We start from the raw sequence: 18,256 nt of genomic DNA, 5'->3' as shown, positions 1-18,256 counted from the left end.
CTAATGCTAACATGGCTGCTGCTTGTGTTTTGGTCACATTTGCTTCGTAAAATCAGTTGATAAAATATGGATATACATACAGTGATTAAACACCAGGTAAAATGTGATTTATAATTCATGCAGAATATTCAACAGTAATCAGGAGAAAACACAACAAAAGAGGATCATTATTATTATTATTATTATACAATTGAACTGAAATAGTGATGACAAAGTTGTTCTTGGAAACACTATTATACTGGTAGTACAGGCGATATCATTGGTGTTGGCATGTCTTTGTCTATACCTGTCTGTTATTCTTACTTTAGTATTTGGTCATATGATTGGCCAAAAACATGGAGTGACTGGAGGCGGGCCCAGGCTGGAGCGCGCAGGTCTGCGTCCCGCGGCGGCCGCTGAATGTGGCAGGTGTTTTATTTGTGACGGGGTGAATTTCTGCATAATGGGAACACTTGTGTGAGTCCAGGTCGGCTTGTGGCCGTGTCACTGAAAGACACTAGAGACATTCTATGAAAGCCGCAGCACTTTATCCCGCCCTCTCGCTGCTCCCCGACACAATGCTGTGGCCGCTGGCAAACACTGGCACCAAACATACACCACGCTGTCCTGGCCGCCACCAGATGGCTGGATAAAGAAAGGAGAGGCGGCTGTTTGTCTTCTCCTCAGAGCAGCTCCTAATGGAGCGGCTCGCCATGATAAAACACCTGCTCTGGGAATCAAACAAACAGGGAAATACCTATGTGATGCTGCGGGAGAGGTGCAGGTACCGGGGACCCGGGTCTGGGGCAGATGTCCCACCTCGCACACACACACACACGCAGGCCCCATCACGGGCTGTTTGCTGAGTGAAGAGAGAGGCTCTTTCACACAAAGGCTGGTGACAGTGATGGTCTCGGCAAGATAGAGTTTCATGTGGCGGGAGGTTATCGGGATCCAAACCGTGCAACAATGGACCTGTTTGTTGTGGGACGAGAGACAGGATGCGACACGTCGCCGTCACTCGCTCTGCAGCCCGGTACATTCCTGCTCTGCCCCTCACATGTGGACGCTGCAGTGAGGGGTCCACGGTTCACCGTCTCCTGAGTCAGTCGTGACCCGGTCAAGCACGAGCCCTGTGACGTAGTGACTCAACACAGTCCCCTCGGGTTTGCCTCCTTCAAAGCTTCCCATCGTTATTTACTTAAGTTTAGTAAGTTTGAACCAGTCCCTCCAGGAGATGGCGATGTTGCGGTCACAAATATGAATGCAATTCCAACCAATCCCAGCGAGTTCTGCGAGGATTCTGTCCCATCACAGCGACTTCCCAGTTCCACCTATCTCTTGAGTCTCTTTTGGCCCCGCCCCTCTCTGCGGCATGTGCAGCACCATATTACGTCCCTCCTGTTGAGATGAAGTCATGTGACGCCAAACGCTCACATTGTCCCACAAATGTTGCCACCAAGGGTCAGGACTCGGACATGAAGGATCCTGAATCTTAAATGTCCAAATCCCCATGATGCAAATGTAGAATGGAGGGAAGCAGAAGCAGAAGTGACTAGTGCAGCGTCAGCCGAACACGATAAACCAACATGGCCGACCTCCAGATCCATCTCTCTCCAGGCTGTTTCTGACCATCTACATCAGCAGCTGCTGTTTGAATGAGCCGCTCACACACACCTTTACCTCTCAGACTCCGCCCCCATCCAAACCTCCGTCAGGCTCCGCCCTTGTGACCCGCTCCGGAACAAAACAACGCTGTCAGCGCAGAAACTAGTCACGGAACATTATCATCAAAAAGATGGACTTATTTTAGCATCAGTTTTTATTCAGCATAGACAGTTATTTATTTATGTGTGTGTGTGTGTGTGTGTTTTCTTTGCCCTTGAAATACTCATTGTTTCTTGCAAATTGTTTGGCTTGGCAGTGACACTAGTTTTTCACCAGCTCAGTTGCCAAGGTCCTTATTTCCCCTCATGTTGTTCCACAACCATCAATGATGTCAACTTTCGCTGCATTGTTTTTTTCAAATCATCCACAAAATCAGAGATTTTTGGCAGCAACAATCCTTAAAACAGCTGGTTTAGACAACAGTCATGGGAATAGTTTTCATATTTTTGCTCTGGTCTTGACCTGTTGGAGGAAACGCTGTGAAGACCTTGAGTGGCTTAAACACAGTCCACAGCGAGGCGCGGTGATGTTGCGACTGACTGATGCTTCTCAGCTCGCCAGCGGCGGCGGCGGCTGCTGCTCTGGCTCCTCTCAGCAGCCAGACGCACGCTGCTCCTCACCGGTTCAATAATTAAGTGTGAGCCGCTGGTGTGGTGCGGAGGAGGAAGTCAGGCAGAAGCAGCCGATCTGTGTGTGAGTGTTTGATGCGGGGCGAGACGACACCTTGCTTTCATCATTTCGACACTTAGAAGTGAGTGTCGCCGTCCTGCGGTGGAGACTCCAGGCAGGCCACGCCCACCTCCTGGTCCGGGATGGGAATGAGGACGGGGGTGAAGCAGGGACCCGCCTGCCTCCGTGTCGCCATTAAACTTTCAGGTGGCAGGGGCCTGTTTTACACGATCCCTGAATGACGGCGAGCTGGAAAGCAGCCATGGGCAACAGCATGTCTGACATCAGAGTGCTCGTCTCCAGGTGCCACGCTGCCACAAACAAGTGTTGGATTAGACCCAGAGGGACCTTAAGCTACATCGAGTGACATCAGCGGCGCTGCTGAGCGGCTGGAGGTTTGCACTGACAGAGCTCAGAGCAGCACCGCGGCGTGACGATGGGAAAACGCCTCAGTCGAGGCGCTCACTAGCAAGAGCACTACCAAGATGGCTGCTGGAGCAGGAGGCCTGGGAGGGCGGCGTGTGCTGATCCGCTGACTGCCGGCCAGTGGCCGAGCGCCTTCCTGTCACCAGAGTGAGGAAAGTCCGGTCCGCGTCATCACATCCACTCGGGCCCTGCCTCGACTGGAAAACCTGCCGGATGAAACGCCTACTTCCTGTTGACGTTCAGGGCAGCCATCTTGGATCTGCTGTTGAGAATTCTCCCACTGTGTGACTGGGAAAGCTTGCGTCAGGTGTCGTCACTAGGGGGCGTAACTGGGCATTTCCCAGGTGCGAGCACAGCTAGCGCGCGCCACTGTTAGCGACTGCGCCGGCTATATTTCTCACGATATTCCAACTGTTGTTAAAGTTAGCCACAAGGGTAACGTCTATCTGTTCTTATCATCAGCTGCTACTGCAACACTAAAAACATGATCAACCGGTTGTTTTACTTTCTTCACGTGGCATGAGTCCCGTGTGTGTCCATAGGTTTGAGTTTGTGTTGGGCTCCACAGTGGCTGGACAGTGCTGTGGGACCTCCCTGGCTTCAGCTGTGTGAGGGAAGTCATCGCCAACATCTGGGTTCATCTGGGTGTCAAGTGTCCTCAGGTCCCATCAGGACCCATCTGGTCCCATCTGGTCCGAAGCAACACCAGCCTGTGGCAGCCACTTCCGTGGCACCAGTCAGGACTGACTCTGGCCAGCAGGGGGCAGCATGTGCGGGAGGCTGCTTTCAGAGGAGGGTCCTCGGGCACCAGCCCCTCAGGGCTGCGGGCAGTCCTCTCTGTCCCGCTGGTTGTCTGAGGTGAGGTCCTGAATCACAGCTGACCTCTGGGAGAAGGTGAAGGCTTTCAGACGCTGACAAACACTGGGAACAACAACAGGAGGGAAGTGTCTCTGCTTCGCACCTCGTCACCCTGAAATCCAAGTGGGGCGAGTGAGCCGCTTCACCTCGTATCTGAGGACCAGGAGCTATTTTTACGCTGATATTCAAATGTTGTGTTCAGCTCTTTGGTCTCGGCGTTGGCCATTAGCGGATGCGGAGAGCGTGGTGAAGACACACACGGACACACAGTGGCGCTGAAATGATATCTCTGGATTCAAGAATGGGACCAGTGAGTGGACGGTGCCGGGCTTTATGAATAGCTCTCCTCCTGACCACGAGCGCATCAATGCGATGAAAGAAGGACAAAACACCAAACCTCCAAATTGCTACTTCAGTCTCCAAGAGCTTTAAAGTGCTGTTTTCATCCCATTTGGAGCAAAATAAACGTGTATTTTGTTAGCGCATGTGTCGGGAGGTTGCTAATGGCTTGGGAATAAAAGACAACATTTGGATTCAGCGGGAGGACGGCGGCACGGAGACCCTTTTTACTGGGGCGCGGCGGCTCCCTATCAGTGCTGGAGAAGTCAGAGAGGACGACCCACTTAGTGTCGATGCTTGTGTGCGGAGAGAAGTGATCCCCGTGAACCCCACCCCAGCTGAATGGACGTCTCACTCTGCTGCCGCCAGGGAGGGAGTGAATAGCCGAGGGCGGCGGCCAAGGCTGCGTCCTCCTCCGCAGACCAAGCGAGGCCACGCTTATTTCTCACCTCTGCCGGGTCGGAGCGGCGCGCCCGCGCCGCGGTGAGCGAGGGAGCCTCCTGTCTTCCGCTCGCTCTGCTCGGGTGAAGCCGGAATAAAGGTGTCTTTTAGGTGAAATTACAGCGGAGGCTGATGTGTGATCAGATTGTTGCTCACATTTAAACTGCTTTGGTTGCCTTCGTCTGGGCGGCCATTTTCCCTGCGAGCGTGGAGCCATGGCCACTGAGAACGGCCCGGCGCACACGCCAGGCCTGTAGCAGGCGCTAACCCTCTGGAGACAAGCAACGACGCCGGTGTTAGCATGGGAGCGTAACAAGCCAAACGTGACCGATTCCATCGGAAAATATGGGTTTTTGAAAAGGGAGTGGTGCTGCTAGTTGTGAGTGAAAATCCTTTTGAATTAACAGGAAGAATGTGTTGAGTACAACTTGATTCTTGGACTTGTCACCGTGTTTTCATGCCTGGGATGGTTGAGTGAGTGGTGGCTGGCTGAGAGGCTCAGCGAGACCCTGCCCACCCCGGCGCCGGCAGGAACAGAAGCAACACATGGAGGCAGCACTGCCTCACTCCAGGGCCTCGTATATTCACCGAGGGAGAGTGGACTTCTGCGTCCCATCCTGAGGCCGTGGGCAGCGCTAAGAGAAAGACAGGGCTTAGGTGAGCCATGGGAAGGTTTTTACTCATGAAACCCTAATGTGTCAACAGGTGGCGCTGAAGGCTCCTTCGGCGTCAGTATAGGACACAGAAGTCCACCATCCCGACGTGAACATGTGAGGTCCTGGGAGCGAGGCTGATCGAGGGGGCGGGGCCTCTGTGCTGAGACCCGTCATCGCACTGACTCCATGTTGTTTCTTCTTGGATGTCAGACTTGGAGGTCGAGCCTCTGGGTTTGTGGCGGGACAGAGGTTAAATTGATGGCCACATTAGCTTCTTCACGGGTCTCTGACAGGTCAGCGCGTGGAGGCCTTCATGACTGTAGAGCAGGAGCCTTCGGACTGGCCCTTCAGCTGGTGTAGCGGGTGAATCCGCCAGGTCTCTCTGTGAGACCAACCCTCTCCTGGTGAGTCCGGCCCCGTGGCGTGTGTCAGGTGACAGGTGAACGTCTTCAGCTCATGTAAACTCTCCCTCGTCTCTCACCTCAAACAAACAGGGCCTGAAAGCTTGAAGGTCATGCACTGTGCAAACTCGCCACCTCCTCTGCCTGAGAGGCCCACGTGAGGCGGGGATGACGGAGCGCTGCGCCACCTTTCAGGCCTTCTCCCTGCTCTGCCCTCCACCTCCATCCGTCACCTGTGGCATCTTTATACACGGGACGTGACGCGCTGCTGAAAAGTAACTTCCTTTGTCAGATCATCAGTCAATTTGTGCCTTTTACTGGGGAAACAAGCGGAGTCGCCCCCCACCTCCGCCACCCGCTGCTCATTTAAGAGCCTTAATTTATGGCGGTCGCCATGGCAACTATCTCCTTGGCTTGCGGCAGCCGTCGCCCACAGAGCTCCATTAGGGACTGTAAGAAAATAAATGTACACAGAGCAGCGACGGCCCCCTCATCGTGCCACCTCCGAGTCAGACTCCCCGTCAGTCGGCGGCCCTCGGGTCTGCGGCCCTCGGGTCTGGATCCATGTGCGGGATGCTGCAGTGAAAGTGAACCGTTTGGAGGGTGTAGCGTGAGAAACACAGATCAGAATTAGGCTCTTGTTTTCCCTCATGTAACTCGTGACGCCTGAAGCCTGTAGCTGACGTCAACGAATCCGACTAGGAAACTCTGCTCTTAGAGTTTCTCCCTTTGTATCTGGGTGTTTGGTATTTATCAGCCGTGGCCCGGGTCAGTGACCTCCACCAAACCATTTTTTCTCCTTACACCATGCAGAGACTGAAAAGGAGCAGCGTGACTCTCCCACTCTCCCTGTTTTTCACCTCATATTTAAGTTTAAAAAACTTGAATGTTGAACGTGAATATGGTCCTAAAACAGACCCTTGTGGGACCCCAGGTGTGGATGTGTTAAACAGGGAGACGGCGTAAAGCTCCCGCTCGTGCTGATGGTGGTCAGTCAAGACAGAAACCAGTTTGGAGGAAGTGGTAGAACGTGCCATCTCACGTGAGGAAGCGACGGGATTTATCGCATCACGCACCAGATCCACAGTAGCCACGCCCACCACCCGCCGTGATCTCAGCTTGGTTCGGTTACGCCAAAGAAGTACAGAAGTAAGGGAAAATACAATTTTAAATTTGTAAATACATTTTGAAATATAACATTTTTGTATTGAAAACATTTTAATGGGATTCATAGTTCTTTTTCTGAATCAATATTTGTTTTTTGGGTCTCCAAAGGCATTTATTATTATTATTATTATTATTATTATTATTATTATATTCCAAACCTGATTGTTTTAACTTCGTTTTCAAAAACCTTTTCTTGTCATTGAAAACGAGAGGCAGAGATTGACCTCGACAGCTCCACCGTCGCAGCGGAATGTTTCTTTTCCCAGTCCAGACTGACTCAGCTGCAGGAGGGATTTAAACCAAGGAGAGCGAGTGTTTGTTCGACTGCGACCTTTTCAGTGACCTGCGATGGAGGGGAGGGTGCTAACTGGCCTGTCACCAGATTCAGGGGTTGGTTTCAGGGAACTGGGAAAAGAGGGACTATTTTAGCCCAAAGACAATTTACATATTCCATTCTTGAGATGATGTCTTCTGGATAGATGTGCCAGAACATGATAGCAGCCATGTTGCTGTATTTAATGCCATCCAATATTTACATTGCTACGTGTTAAATAGACGAGGAATGTAAGTTTATAGGTTTATGAGGTTCCATATATATATATATATATATATATATATATATATATATATATATATATATATATATATGTATGTATATATATAAGTGTGTGTGTGTGTGTGTGCGCGCGCGCGCGTGCGCGTGCGTGCACGCAGAGTGTGCCGTGTCATCCATGTCGCCGCTGCGCTCTGCTTCCATCTAACTGCTTTGATCAGATTAGGAGCCGGATTTAATCCCAGCTCTTCTCCAATCCCACTAATGTATTCTGATGTATTGGCTGACTTTAGCAGACGTCTAAATCTGCTCTCTCCAGCCTGCGTCACCAGGGGCCTGAAGCTGCTGGTGCCGCCGCTCCTGTGGTGCCGCGCGGTGCTTCTGGTTCTGATCTGCTGCTGTTGTTGCTCCTGCGCCCGGTGACCACAGTGTGATGTGCATAACGACGACTACTGCTCATAATGATAGTAATAGTAATAATAATCGTAATAATAGCCAACAAATGCAGGACACAAATCACGTACAATCCAAGGGTTTTTTTTTTCAGTTCAGTGCTGTGCAGTGATTTAATCACTAGTGAACTGTAATTATTCCATAACATTCATGAAAGTGATCGGTTCAGGTGCGATTTATGCGTCGAAAAGTATGTGCTGTAAAGCTCTGTCAAATAGGTTCTGAATATATGGGGTGACAGCGCCATCTGTTGGACAGTCGTGTGACGTACAAGCGCAGCGGCGACGTGTCAACAGTCAACCGGCTCCTACAGTCATAGAACACAATATTTACCTTTTGACTTTTTCAGCAGTAACTTTTGTCAGCCACATATTAATGTTCATCAACAGTGGGTGAAGTTGAGAGCAGATCAGCCGGGTCATTGGGCCTGCAGGTGCCAGGTGAGGATGAGGGTCGTGGCAAAATGGCAGCCGCGACAGTGAAGCTGAGGCCCCACCGAAGGTGACGGCAGCCTCTCCGTTTCTTCCCTGTCCCCCTGGACTCATCGGAGGCCAACCATCTGAATCTGGTCCGTTCAGGGTCTTGATAGAGGGGGAGAAGTACAAGTACCTTGTTACTGACCGCAAGTAAATGAGTGCTTTGATCCTTTACTCCAGACTCCCTTTTTCTTTGTTCAGCTCCACTGTTCTTAGAACTCCTTTCTTTACCCACAGTGCACCTGTATTTGAGGCGCACACTGTGATTTACCACCATTTCATTCTGCCTGTAACTGCATATAGTTTATACATGTCAACAGAAGATAGTATTTCAGAACTTCATGTTTGCATTGGACAGATGTCTTTTCTCACAGGCATCAGCAGTTCCTCGACAGGAATAATAATAATCATTTTGATCAGTTAAAACCAGAGCCGAGCGTCAGACATTTTTGTAGTCCTTGTTGACTCTTCTCTGGTAGCCATCTTGAAAGCTTTAACTACATAGAACTGGGCGAATACAAACATTTTGCATGTTACTCTCTTTACACTCAGCTACTCTGTGGGTATGAGAGACCCCAGGGGACGGTGATGGTCAACGGCGCCGACCCGACCGTCTGACGGACGAAGGAAAAAATGAGGAGAGAACAGGTGGATTTAAAGTTCTTATTCAGACTTCAATGGTGCACCTTTTCACATTTCCCCTCCCCCCCACATCCGGTATAAATCACATCATGTAGACGGCCGACTGGACTGGACTGGACTGGACTGGACCGGACCGGTCCGGACCAGCAGCAGCAGCAGCAGCAGCAGTCACTTCGTGCGCAGCCGAGTGAGCAGTCATGGATCCTCTGCCGCTCTCACTTAGAAAAATAGATCCCAACGTTAAGAAGACACCAGTCCACCTCGATGCCAGACACGAGACTTAAGATCAGACAGGTTTTTTTTTTTTTTTTTTTGCAAAAGTAGACATAATGTACGGAGACACGTGGCCAGCGAGGAGGACACCAGCCAGAAGGTCCTTCCCCAAGTCACTCTCTTGATCGCGAGTCCTGGCTGTTATTTGGTGAAGGCTGCCACCACGGCCCACAGCAGCTCGTTGGCGCCGCCCTTCAGGCTCTCCTCCTCGGGCTCCAGATCCAGCAGCTGCCTGACTCTCTTCATGGCCAGGTCGTACTGGTCGTCCAGCAGCGGCGCGAAGGCGTTCTCCAGCACGTCGGAGGAGTGGGCCAGGAAGATGAGCGCCAGCAGCCGTTTGTCCATGCGGCCCGGGTCGTTGACCCACTTGTCCAGCACGCCGTCCTGCACCTTCTTGATGAGCCGCTGCTTGATGTTGTTGTTGGTCAGCGGGTGCGTGGTCATGTCGAAGAGCAGGAAGTTCTGCTTCTCCGTGGTCAGGACGCCTTTCTCCACCAGGTTTTTGGCCAGTCGCTCCCGAACGTTGCGCAGCTGGTACTGCAGCTTCAGAGGGTTCCAGGTCTCCCCTGAGAAAAGCAGCACAGGGTGTTGTATTCAGAGACGTGAAGCCAGAGGAGACACTCCCACACAACAGGTCAGGACCAGGCCAGGACGAGGGAAACAACCAATGATACAGCACAGCTGCTCCACTCCAACTGTGTTGTGGAGCAGAGTCATGAAGATCCACTGTCGAGCTGCAGGTCACCAGCTCCACAGCAGCTCACCACCTCCTTCTCATGAACCTGCCTCCACGCCAACCTCCTTCCTGATCACATTAGTGGCACACTGATTCATCACGGTGAGAGTGGCACACGTTTTACCCAGAACTCCAGCTGTGGCTCTGCAGCAGAAGAGGAGCAGAACAAGCCACGGGACGGACGTCAAGATGGCGCCAGCATTACGAGTCACCAAGCCCAGCGTTGGGGTGGCGCTGCAGCACAGCTGAAGTCACTTGGTGAGGAATTATCCCTGGACCTCACAGGCACACGACATCACACAGTGATGTCAGAGTGTGAAGCCATGAAGAGAAACTAGAGCTGAACCACAGTTCAACACTGCTCCTTTTAGATTATGACCACAGCGCCACACGAAGGACACTGTTCTGCAGGAACAAGCACAGACTTCTGTAGTGTGAACAGGAAGTGGTTTCCAGCCTCGTGCTCCTGGCAGAGACACGGTGCAGAGCAGACCGACTCCTCTCTGCTTCTGAGTCTCATGACATCCAACAGGACGATGAAGGGCCTTCAGTGAGAGACGAGTTCCCAACCCCGCCCAGGGTCAAACACACAGGAAGTGCACGGCCCACTGCACAACTCACCGCTCAGCAGCTCAATCCAGCTCTGCACCGTCTCTGGTGGTTGGGTGTTCTTGATATGCTTGAGGGCTTCATCCAGCAGCACGTCACCCGTGGGACTGTCCGACTTACAGATCACCTGCAGGAGAAGAGCAGCATCAGTGACAGCGTGGCAGAGGCGCGAGGTACAGACTCGGGCAAGGGCGCTGGGGTCACTGCCCTTCGTGCACAAGGTTGCTGTGTGGATCAGTCCAAGCTCATGCTCTCATCCAGCAATGACGAGTTTGTGCTGAGTCATGCAAGTCAGTTGGTGTTGATCATATTTTTAACATGGTATGAAATATTCTAACAGCAAATGTGTCAGCCAGATATTTCACAATAAAGTATTTATAATCAAAATAAAGTGAGAGATGATCATTTACAGTGTGAATGCAGTCAGTTGTCATGACGACATCATGTTACACCATTTCTCTCATTTCTCGTTGAAAAACCCCAGACACTCCAAACTGGAAGACTCGAGGAAAATATGTTTCCATCTATTTTATGTTGTATTTAGGAATTCTCACTCATATTTGACGATGGAGTATCAGTAGGTCATTGAGTTAAGAGGCAAGATGAGACAGAATTTGAGACACAATAAATTCACACCAGACAGGATGGATTTTCTTTAACTGCAAAAACAAATGAGACCAGAGACACCCTTGTTTGACTTGAATGTAACCAACCTCCACTTCAAAATGGAGTAACAAAATACACGAATGCTTGGGTTGTTTTAATTAGTAGGAGGTTTTGATCAACTTCAACCTCAATGTCAAAAGGCTACGTTTCCTGACAGGCAGTAAGTTTAAGCAAACACAGATCATTCTCCCTATACTGAGAGGAACCAAAGGTGACTGACAGACACTGTGTGTGTGTGTGCTATGATTTAGCACGTTGCCGTTTCAATCGCTCACACATGTAACATGGCCTCACTAGAACGGGGTTTGTGATCATGGCGCACCACTGAGGCTTGAATGAGACCAAATCTGCAGAACAATCTCCTTCTGACAGGTGAAATCTCACACGGTCAAACGTCATAGAAACAAGTGGAAGCGCTGAAACGATGTGGCGTCTTGCTCAAGTCAGAGAAGCAAGTCGTACAGTCAACTCAGAAGCACGAGGTTCAGGGGGCGAAGGTGCCTACCTTCCTGGCCAGCAGGCCTTTCCTCCTCATGCCACAGGCCTCCAGCTGGAGGCGGCCCCGCAGACCCAGCTCGATCAGCATACATCCTCGCAGCCCGGAGGAAATGCAGTCATTCCAGAAGGAAGTGTAGCCCTAAACAGAGACGAGCAATATTAGCAGAGGACAGGAAGAAGAAGACGACCAAGTTTGGAGAGAGATGGAGTGGCGGTTGCATCAGCTGGTGCCACCATTCACCGGACTTGAGACGGCAACAAAACCCAGTCGGGTTCATTCACAAAGCAATTTTCTGAAATATAGAAGCAGAAGACACTGGAGGGCTGGACACCGCAGCGCCAACCATCCAGGTGGTACTTGGACATGATTGGTGTCATGAAATATTGTGATACTCATTCAAAAACATTTCCCTGCCAGCAGCTCTGAGCTTCCACGCTGTGGACACGTCAGATCCTCCAGAAGACTGAAGGAGAGGAGTGACGCTCCTCTTCTGGAGATGGGTTCTTTTACTGTCTCACCATTCAATTCCGACCCCTGGGTCATTCTTATGTTAAAATGTTGATGACATTCGCCCATAGCTTCCAGTTATTTTGCCAACAGAGTGACAAACAATCCTTGTTGGAGATAACAAAAAGGACATAATAGTCTATTTGATTTGGAAAAGTTGATCAATTTCAGGACGGTCCCTAATATAATCAACACAACTCAGCGCAGTGCCAACCCAATATCAACTGTTAAAGCAATCATTAACATAAACCAGTACAATGTACAGGAAACGGCCAAAGGAGAAACTAGAAACTTCTCCACTCTGTCGACTTTCACAGGTACATGTTGACACACACCGGAGTGGTGTGTTCAGTGACTTGTGGTTGCATTCAACAGCATGGGACAAGTGAACTTCAGATGGAAACTTTTACAGAATGGAATTCAAGTGAAGAAAGAACAAACCTGTGAGGGCTTTCCAACATGCCGACAAATGCCTGAGGAGACTCACAGTGTCAATTCAAGCGTTGCCCAGTCTGGTACCATGTGTCACGCACTACACTCAAACATTGAAATTAGGCTCAAACAATGAGCAATGTTTGCTGAAATACAGTTCAAATTTGGATTTGCCTCAGGAGGTTTCAAGTTAAGAGGCGTTTGATTTGCCTTCTGCATTACTCACTGAACACAAGCAATAAGTCAATCTGAAGTGCAACCAACACGAAATCTGATACAATCATCATATGGACACTGCTTCCTCCGCAGGCCAGGCCTACAGGTGATGATGACATGAGATGACCGGCTGACCTTAACTATTATGGAAACCTGTTATCAGTGTAGAATGTTGACTTCATGCCTTGTGAACGTGTGTTCAAAAGATCTAACCCAGTGCCGTAGTTTAGCTCACAGAATAACTGGCCGATAGCCAAGACAAAGAGCTTGGGTGCAAGTGACTCAGACAAACCGGTTCCATGGCTGCTCCCATAGGTCACAGTAGGTCAAGACGGTGTCTAACCTCCACGTTTGGGGATGACAGGGGAAAAACTGAATTCAATCGGAGACTAAAACTGACGAGATCACAGTCAGACCCACACCACCCTACAATTTAGAAACACCAACCACCTCCCGTGCCTTCTTGAATGACCTTTTTTGTTTATAACTGCACATACTTTCCTCCATCCAATGATCCCGCCCTCTGCTGGGCTGGACAGAGAAGTTAAAGGACGGGAAAACGAGCGCTCCACGACCAAACAGATGTTGGCTGTTGTGGCGCGGCAGCTTATTTGTCTCGCGAGACTTGGCGACAGCCCGACGCCTCAACGTGGCGTCAGAGGAGCAGCGTTTTATCAATATTTTACCACAGATTGCATCTTCTTTCACTGTCAACCTCGAAGTTAGCGGTGTTGTTTCCAGTAAGGTTCGATCAGAGACGCCTATTGAGCCGGCATATTTCAATAAACCCGGCAACACTATCGTCTCAGAAGAAAAAGACCATCCCAAACGAGTTGTGTTTAGTGTGAACGGTCACTCTGGATTAGCATCCTGTGCTAACTGAGCAGTGCATGTCCTCTCCAGACGAGTGACAACACGGACCACCTTCGCCTCTGGAGCGGAGGTTACAGCGAAGCTAACAAGGCTCTGCCATTTCTCAGCGCCACTCTCACATCAACACACGGTGTCTCCGGACTCGATAGCTGCCGGGGTATTCCCTGCTTTGTTGACCGCTTGTTGTCTCGGCTCCACCGCCTCCGTCATGTGTATTTCCTGCTCGACAGCCTCCTGTTTACCTCTCGGTCCTTCAGCCCCAACAGCAGAACCTCCTCCATCAGAGTCAGTCGCGTTTCCTTCGAGTCTCCGGCATCGTCGGCGTCCTGCTCCTCTTCACGCCGGGGCTCGTCCTCCTCCCGGTCGCAGGCTCGTTGCTTGTCGGCGCGGGAGGCGTCGGCGCGCCGCTGGACTAGGCCCGAGCTCCGCTGAGTCAGAGACGTCATGGTGGCTAGTGTGTTAGCCCAACAAAGACGAGCGCCACTGGCCCGGACACCGGCGCCCGACACGTTCGCAAATCCTCAGCAGCAGCTACAAACATAAAGCCATCGGCGCTGGTCCCGTGTAACCGCTCCGCGCTGTCTACAGTGGACTTTGGACCGACGACTCTCCGGGACTCGGTCCGGGCTGCAGCGCGCGGCAGTGGCAATATGGCGGCGCATTTTCTCCACCGAGACGCTTGAGGCACCTGACGGTTCGAAACCCGGCTCGCGCTGAAGTCCTAAGTTCGACAGACATCAACATGTTATTGTGACTTCAAATGCTTGACCACTCCAGTTTATACCATATCTTAACATAAGAAGGAAAAGCGCGTGGAAATACCTTAATGAGGTTGGAAAATGTGACAAGATCAATATATTGTTTATTAAAACAGAGTTTTACCTTTAGAAAAAAGCTGATGAGGAACAATATGGGAATAAAAGTATGCTGTGTGACTCCTCGGTGTAGGACGAGGAGCTCAATGGTTCTGCCTTCCAACCACAGCAAACTGTTTCTCACACTCATGGAATATAAAAGTCAATCTGAAAGGAGATTCAGGCTACTCTGGCGTGTGTGCGTCCCCCCGTTCTTCACTCATGGGTGGATGCTCATCCATCATTTAATGCAATGCAAAGCTTGAAACTCCTCACTGGGAGAAAAGGCTTTTTCTTCAATAGTTTCTGCTGGTCCTTGTCCATGCAAAGTGCAATTCCAGGTCACAAAGAGAGCATGGTTTCCTCCTTATTTTCATTTATATATTTTAGCAAAAAAGGAATAGAATAGTTTTCAAGGAACCCTTTAAATCCCCTGAAAATTAATTCACATTGTTTCCAATATTTATTTGTTTGGGGTTTTTTTAACCCAAGGGAGTTACACCTACGCTTTATTCATTTATATTAAACAAGTGTCATGGAAAAGAGGTGACAAATGTTGTCCTGAGTCCGCTTAGAAAATAAAGGAAAACAGAATATTAGAAAGGAAATATGTGATTGTGCCAGTGACTCGGGTCAATTTCCCACCAGACACCTTTCTTTTTCATTCTAATTCTCTCTATCTACGTGACACTATCATCCCGCTGAGTATGCAACATTGACATCATGTCACCCAGGGTTCACATCCTTCATAATGGTCACACAGCACTGTGTTTTTGATTCACTTCATTTGATTACTTCTGACATCAGAACTCTCGGGACGTTCTCCAGCCATGTGACGAGCGGATGACGTCACACGGGCTCCCACAATGAATTTCACTCGCTGTCAGCTGTGCGTCACTTGACCAGCAGAGGTCAGCACAGCACAGGTCAGCAGAGCCGTTCATGATGCTGAGGGCCTCCCAACAGCTTGTGCCGAGGACTGAAAAGAGAAACACCACTGCTCAGTAATGGACATGACAAAACCTGCCCCACTTCAGCCGTGTTCCTCAGTGCTGCAGCCAAACATCATCTTCTCAGTAATTCACCGTAATCCTCAGTCAACACGCACACCTGAAATCAAGAGTGGTTTCAGGGTGTGTTCGCCTCACCCAGGTCTTTGCTCTTCCTCACCAGCGTCACTCCCTCCACACCCGCCTGAGCTGGTGCAGCTGGGGGAACAAGCTTTGATGGGTGAAGCTCGTGCTGTTGCGATGAGACAGGCGTCTGTCATCTTGAGGGAGACCCAAGAGCAAGTGAGGGTGGGGTCAGGTGCTGCTGCTCCTCACCAGACCTTCGCCTGGTCTCGTCCTCACAAACCGTGTGTGTTGTTGGTCGACGGCTGTCATTCATCCTGAAAACCTTACGTTGAGATCAGGGGTCTGAACCCGAGGGGCCAGACTGGGCCGCAGACCCCGGGACAGAGGGTTTCTGCCGCTCATCACGTCTAATTTCCTTCTGTCATTAAGATCATAAACAGTGAGTGTGAGTTTATAGCATTACAAATGCGGGTTCTATATCCACTGAAGTGTGAACCACATGTTTTGCATGTTTCAACTATGGAGAAGTTCTTGAAAAGAAAAAATGATAAAGGAAGTGATGTCACCTCCGACAGTAAACACTGTTGATGAAAGCGCCTGTTAAAAATCATGAAAGCACCTTTTATTTACACTTGACACTTACATCTTCCATGGGGTTTAAATAAAATGGATGATATTGACACATGGTTTTATTGTATTTATTTTATTCCAATTCTCTCAACAGTTTGCATCAATTGTATTTTTTTTCTTTTTTCTTTAGTAAATGTGATGAACATGACTTGCACCTGGTTCTGCTGCTGGTTGGACTTTTCCATGACAAATATCTTTGAGATGATCACAAGGTTTCATGTCATTTCACAAGGCTTTGGTTTGTTTACGTGTGAATAGATTAGATATGATTATCGATCACAAATGAAACCAAGAGTGTTGAATCAGTTCGCTGACTTGAATGGGCCCCGGGTCCATCTGTTCTGGGAAAGGTGGGCCCCCAGATCAGAAAGGTCCAGAGCCCCTGGTCTTGAGGCATCCCAGCATGCACTGCAGGGCTGAAAGGCACTCCTGTTAGGATTTTTCAGGAATGTCATCTAACTGTGGTGTTACATTCACTTACAGTAATATTTGCAGTATGTTGATGGCCCGAGGTCAAGGTCAAGGTAGCTGTGTTGTCAGTTCTGCAATACGTGGAACATCAGTGTTTCTGTGGTTTTTCACTGTGATATAAAAGCACTTGCTTTAGCTGTCGATGAAAGTGACATTACCCTCAGTTGCAATTGTCATGTGGCCGACGAAGCAGGTGTGATGAATGTTTATGGACTAGTATCACAAAATCCATGGCAGCTACAACCACCAAACTTCCCCAAAACACATAACTACAGCATTAGTTAAGAGGTTAACTTCATACGTCATCAATAGGAGTTCAAACCATATTGCCTGAAGGAGTGCCCTGTTGGGGCCACAGCCGTGCTGCAATTGGACACCTAGAGGCGGCCCGCAGAACTGCACCCACTGCCACAAGTTTGAGACCCATGGTCCAGACTCTCTTCCCAAAAATTCAATCCAAAAACAGATAACATGCAACATACCAAATCCAGCGACATGCTCCTCTTCCTCAGCTTGTGCTCCTTCTGTTCCTCCAGTCGTCCAGTCATTGTCTCAGCCTCCTCCTGACCTGATGAATTCTCCAGCTCCACCAAGAGCGACGTCTATGGTGAGCATTCCCCAGCTGTCACCAGCTGCTGCGCACCACACTCTCTGATGATATCTTCACTACACAGTCTGTTCTGTGCAGCCAGATGTTTGAGTGGCAGAGGAATGTTCAGTCACACACACTCGAATACGCTTCATGGACAGGTAGGGTCGAATGTGTTTCACAGTCGCAGCTGGAGCTGCTGCCAGGGAGAGAGGAGTCGGAGGAATGTGGTGGACGGAGACCTGCTTCTCTTTCCGTCCGGGAGGACGACTGCCTTCAGAGTGCTCTCATGCTGGATATCGAAGTAGAAGTATCACACCCTCGGAACGGCTCGGTGAGGAGACCCCACTACTGGAGTACTAGCTACTCCAGAGGGGCACCAAGCTGTCTTGCACCGGAATGTCAAGGCTGCCAGATGATGTCCAGACCAACAGGGTCACTTCAATCACTTCTCATGGATGCCTTGAGTCGTGAATGGAAAATGAGCCCAACGTGTTGGAATGTATCCTCTCAAAATTTATATATTTGAGTTCTGCATAGTGTGGTTGCCCCAAAAAAAAAACAGAGAAAAAAAGTTCAGAAAAAAAGGATTGCATTTGGCAGCTACTTCAGTGAGATCAAAACCCTCATTGGAGTTCTGCAAATCACGGTAAACACTCACGCATGTCCTGCACGTGTGGACCCTCACGGAAAGTTCTAGTGTTGGTTTCTCAAGTTAAGCAAATTTAGGCGAAGTTGATACCAACTCCAACAGGTTTGTTCATTTTTCTACACTCAAACACCTGGTTTGCTTGGTTTATTTTTTCCACCCCATTTTGTTTTAAGCAAGCAGTTTAATGACATCACTGTCTCATCACAGATATACTTTTCAGCAGAAGAAAGTTTCCAGACTCTGGTGTCTTTATTGGAGGAAACTCATTATTGTCAATGCTGTTCTTAATATTAATAGCGATGCAACTATGTCAGATCCCCTGCCTTATGAAGCTGGATTTAAAGTCAAAATCCAGATCACTTTTCCTGACTGAAGGGGCTGTAATGTTGCTGGACCATGATCAAGATGCCAAGCAGATCAACATTTTAGAGCACACAGTGCCAGG

General features: G+C 49.6%; 1 protein-coding gene across 1 annotated transcript; it reads right to left on the bottom strand.

Moving 5' to 3' along the window:
* Window positions 1-7,685: 7,685 nt before the first annotated feature.
* On the bottom strand, window positions 7,686-14,212 carry golph3a (golgi phosphoprotein 3a). Its single transcript, XM_053871890.1, has 4 exons — window positions 13,782-14,212; window positions 11,518-11,649; window positions 10,359-10,473; window positions 7,686-9,567 (listed from the first exon to the last, which is right to left on the bottom strand). The coding sequence occupies exons 1-4, from the start codon at window positions 13,983-13,985 to the stop codon at window positions 9,143-9,145; spliced, it is 876 nt and encodes a 291-aa protein (XP_053727865.1). The 5' UTR covers window positions 13,986-14,212; the 3' UTR covers window positions 7,686-9,142.
* Between the last annotated feature and the right edge of the window lie 4,044 nt (window positions 14,213-18,256).

This window comes from Synchiropus splendidus, chromosome 7, assembly GCF_027744825.2.
Source record: "Synchiropus splendidus isolate RoL2022-P1 chromosome 7, RoL_Sspl_1.0, whole genome shotgun sequence".
Classification (NCBI taxonomy): domain Eukaryota; kingdom Metazoa; phylum Chordata; class Actinopteri; order Syngnathiformes; family Callionymidae; genus Synchiropus; species Synchiropus splendidus.
Note: the sequence above shows the minus strand (reverse complement) of the source record. Positions and strands in the feature narration are given on the sequence as shown.

What these genes read in the sequence shown, in the direction of transcription:
- golph3a (XM_053871890.1), bottom strand. Translation starts at nt 13,985, where the DNA reads ATGACGTCTCTGACTCAGCGGAGCTCGGGCCTAGTCCAGCGGCGCGCC. An exon ending in TGGGGCTGAAGGACCGAGAG is followed by an intron (nt 11,650 to 13,781) that starts GTAAACAGGAGG and finishes GTCTCTGTTTAG; the next exon opens with GGCTACACTTCCTTCTGGAA. An exon ending in CTGGATTGAGCTGCTGAGCG is followed by an intron (nt 9,568 to 10,358) that starts GTGAGTTGTGCA and finishes TGCTTTTCTCAG; the next exon opens with GGGAGACCTGGAACCCTCTG.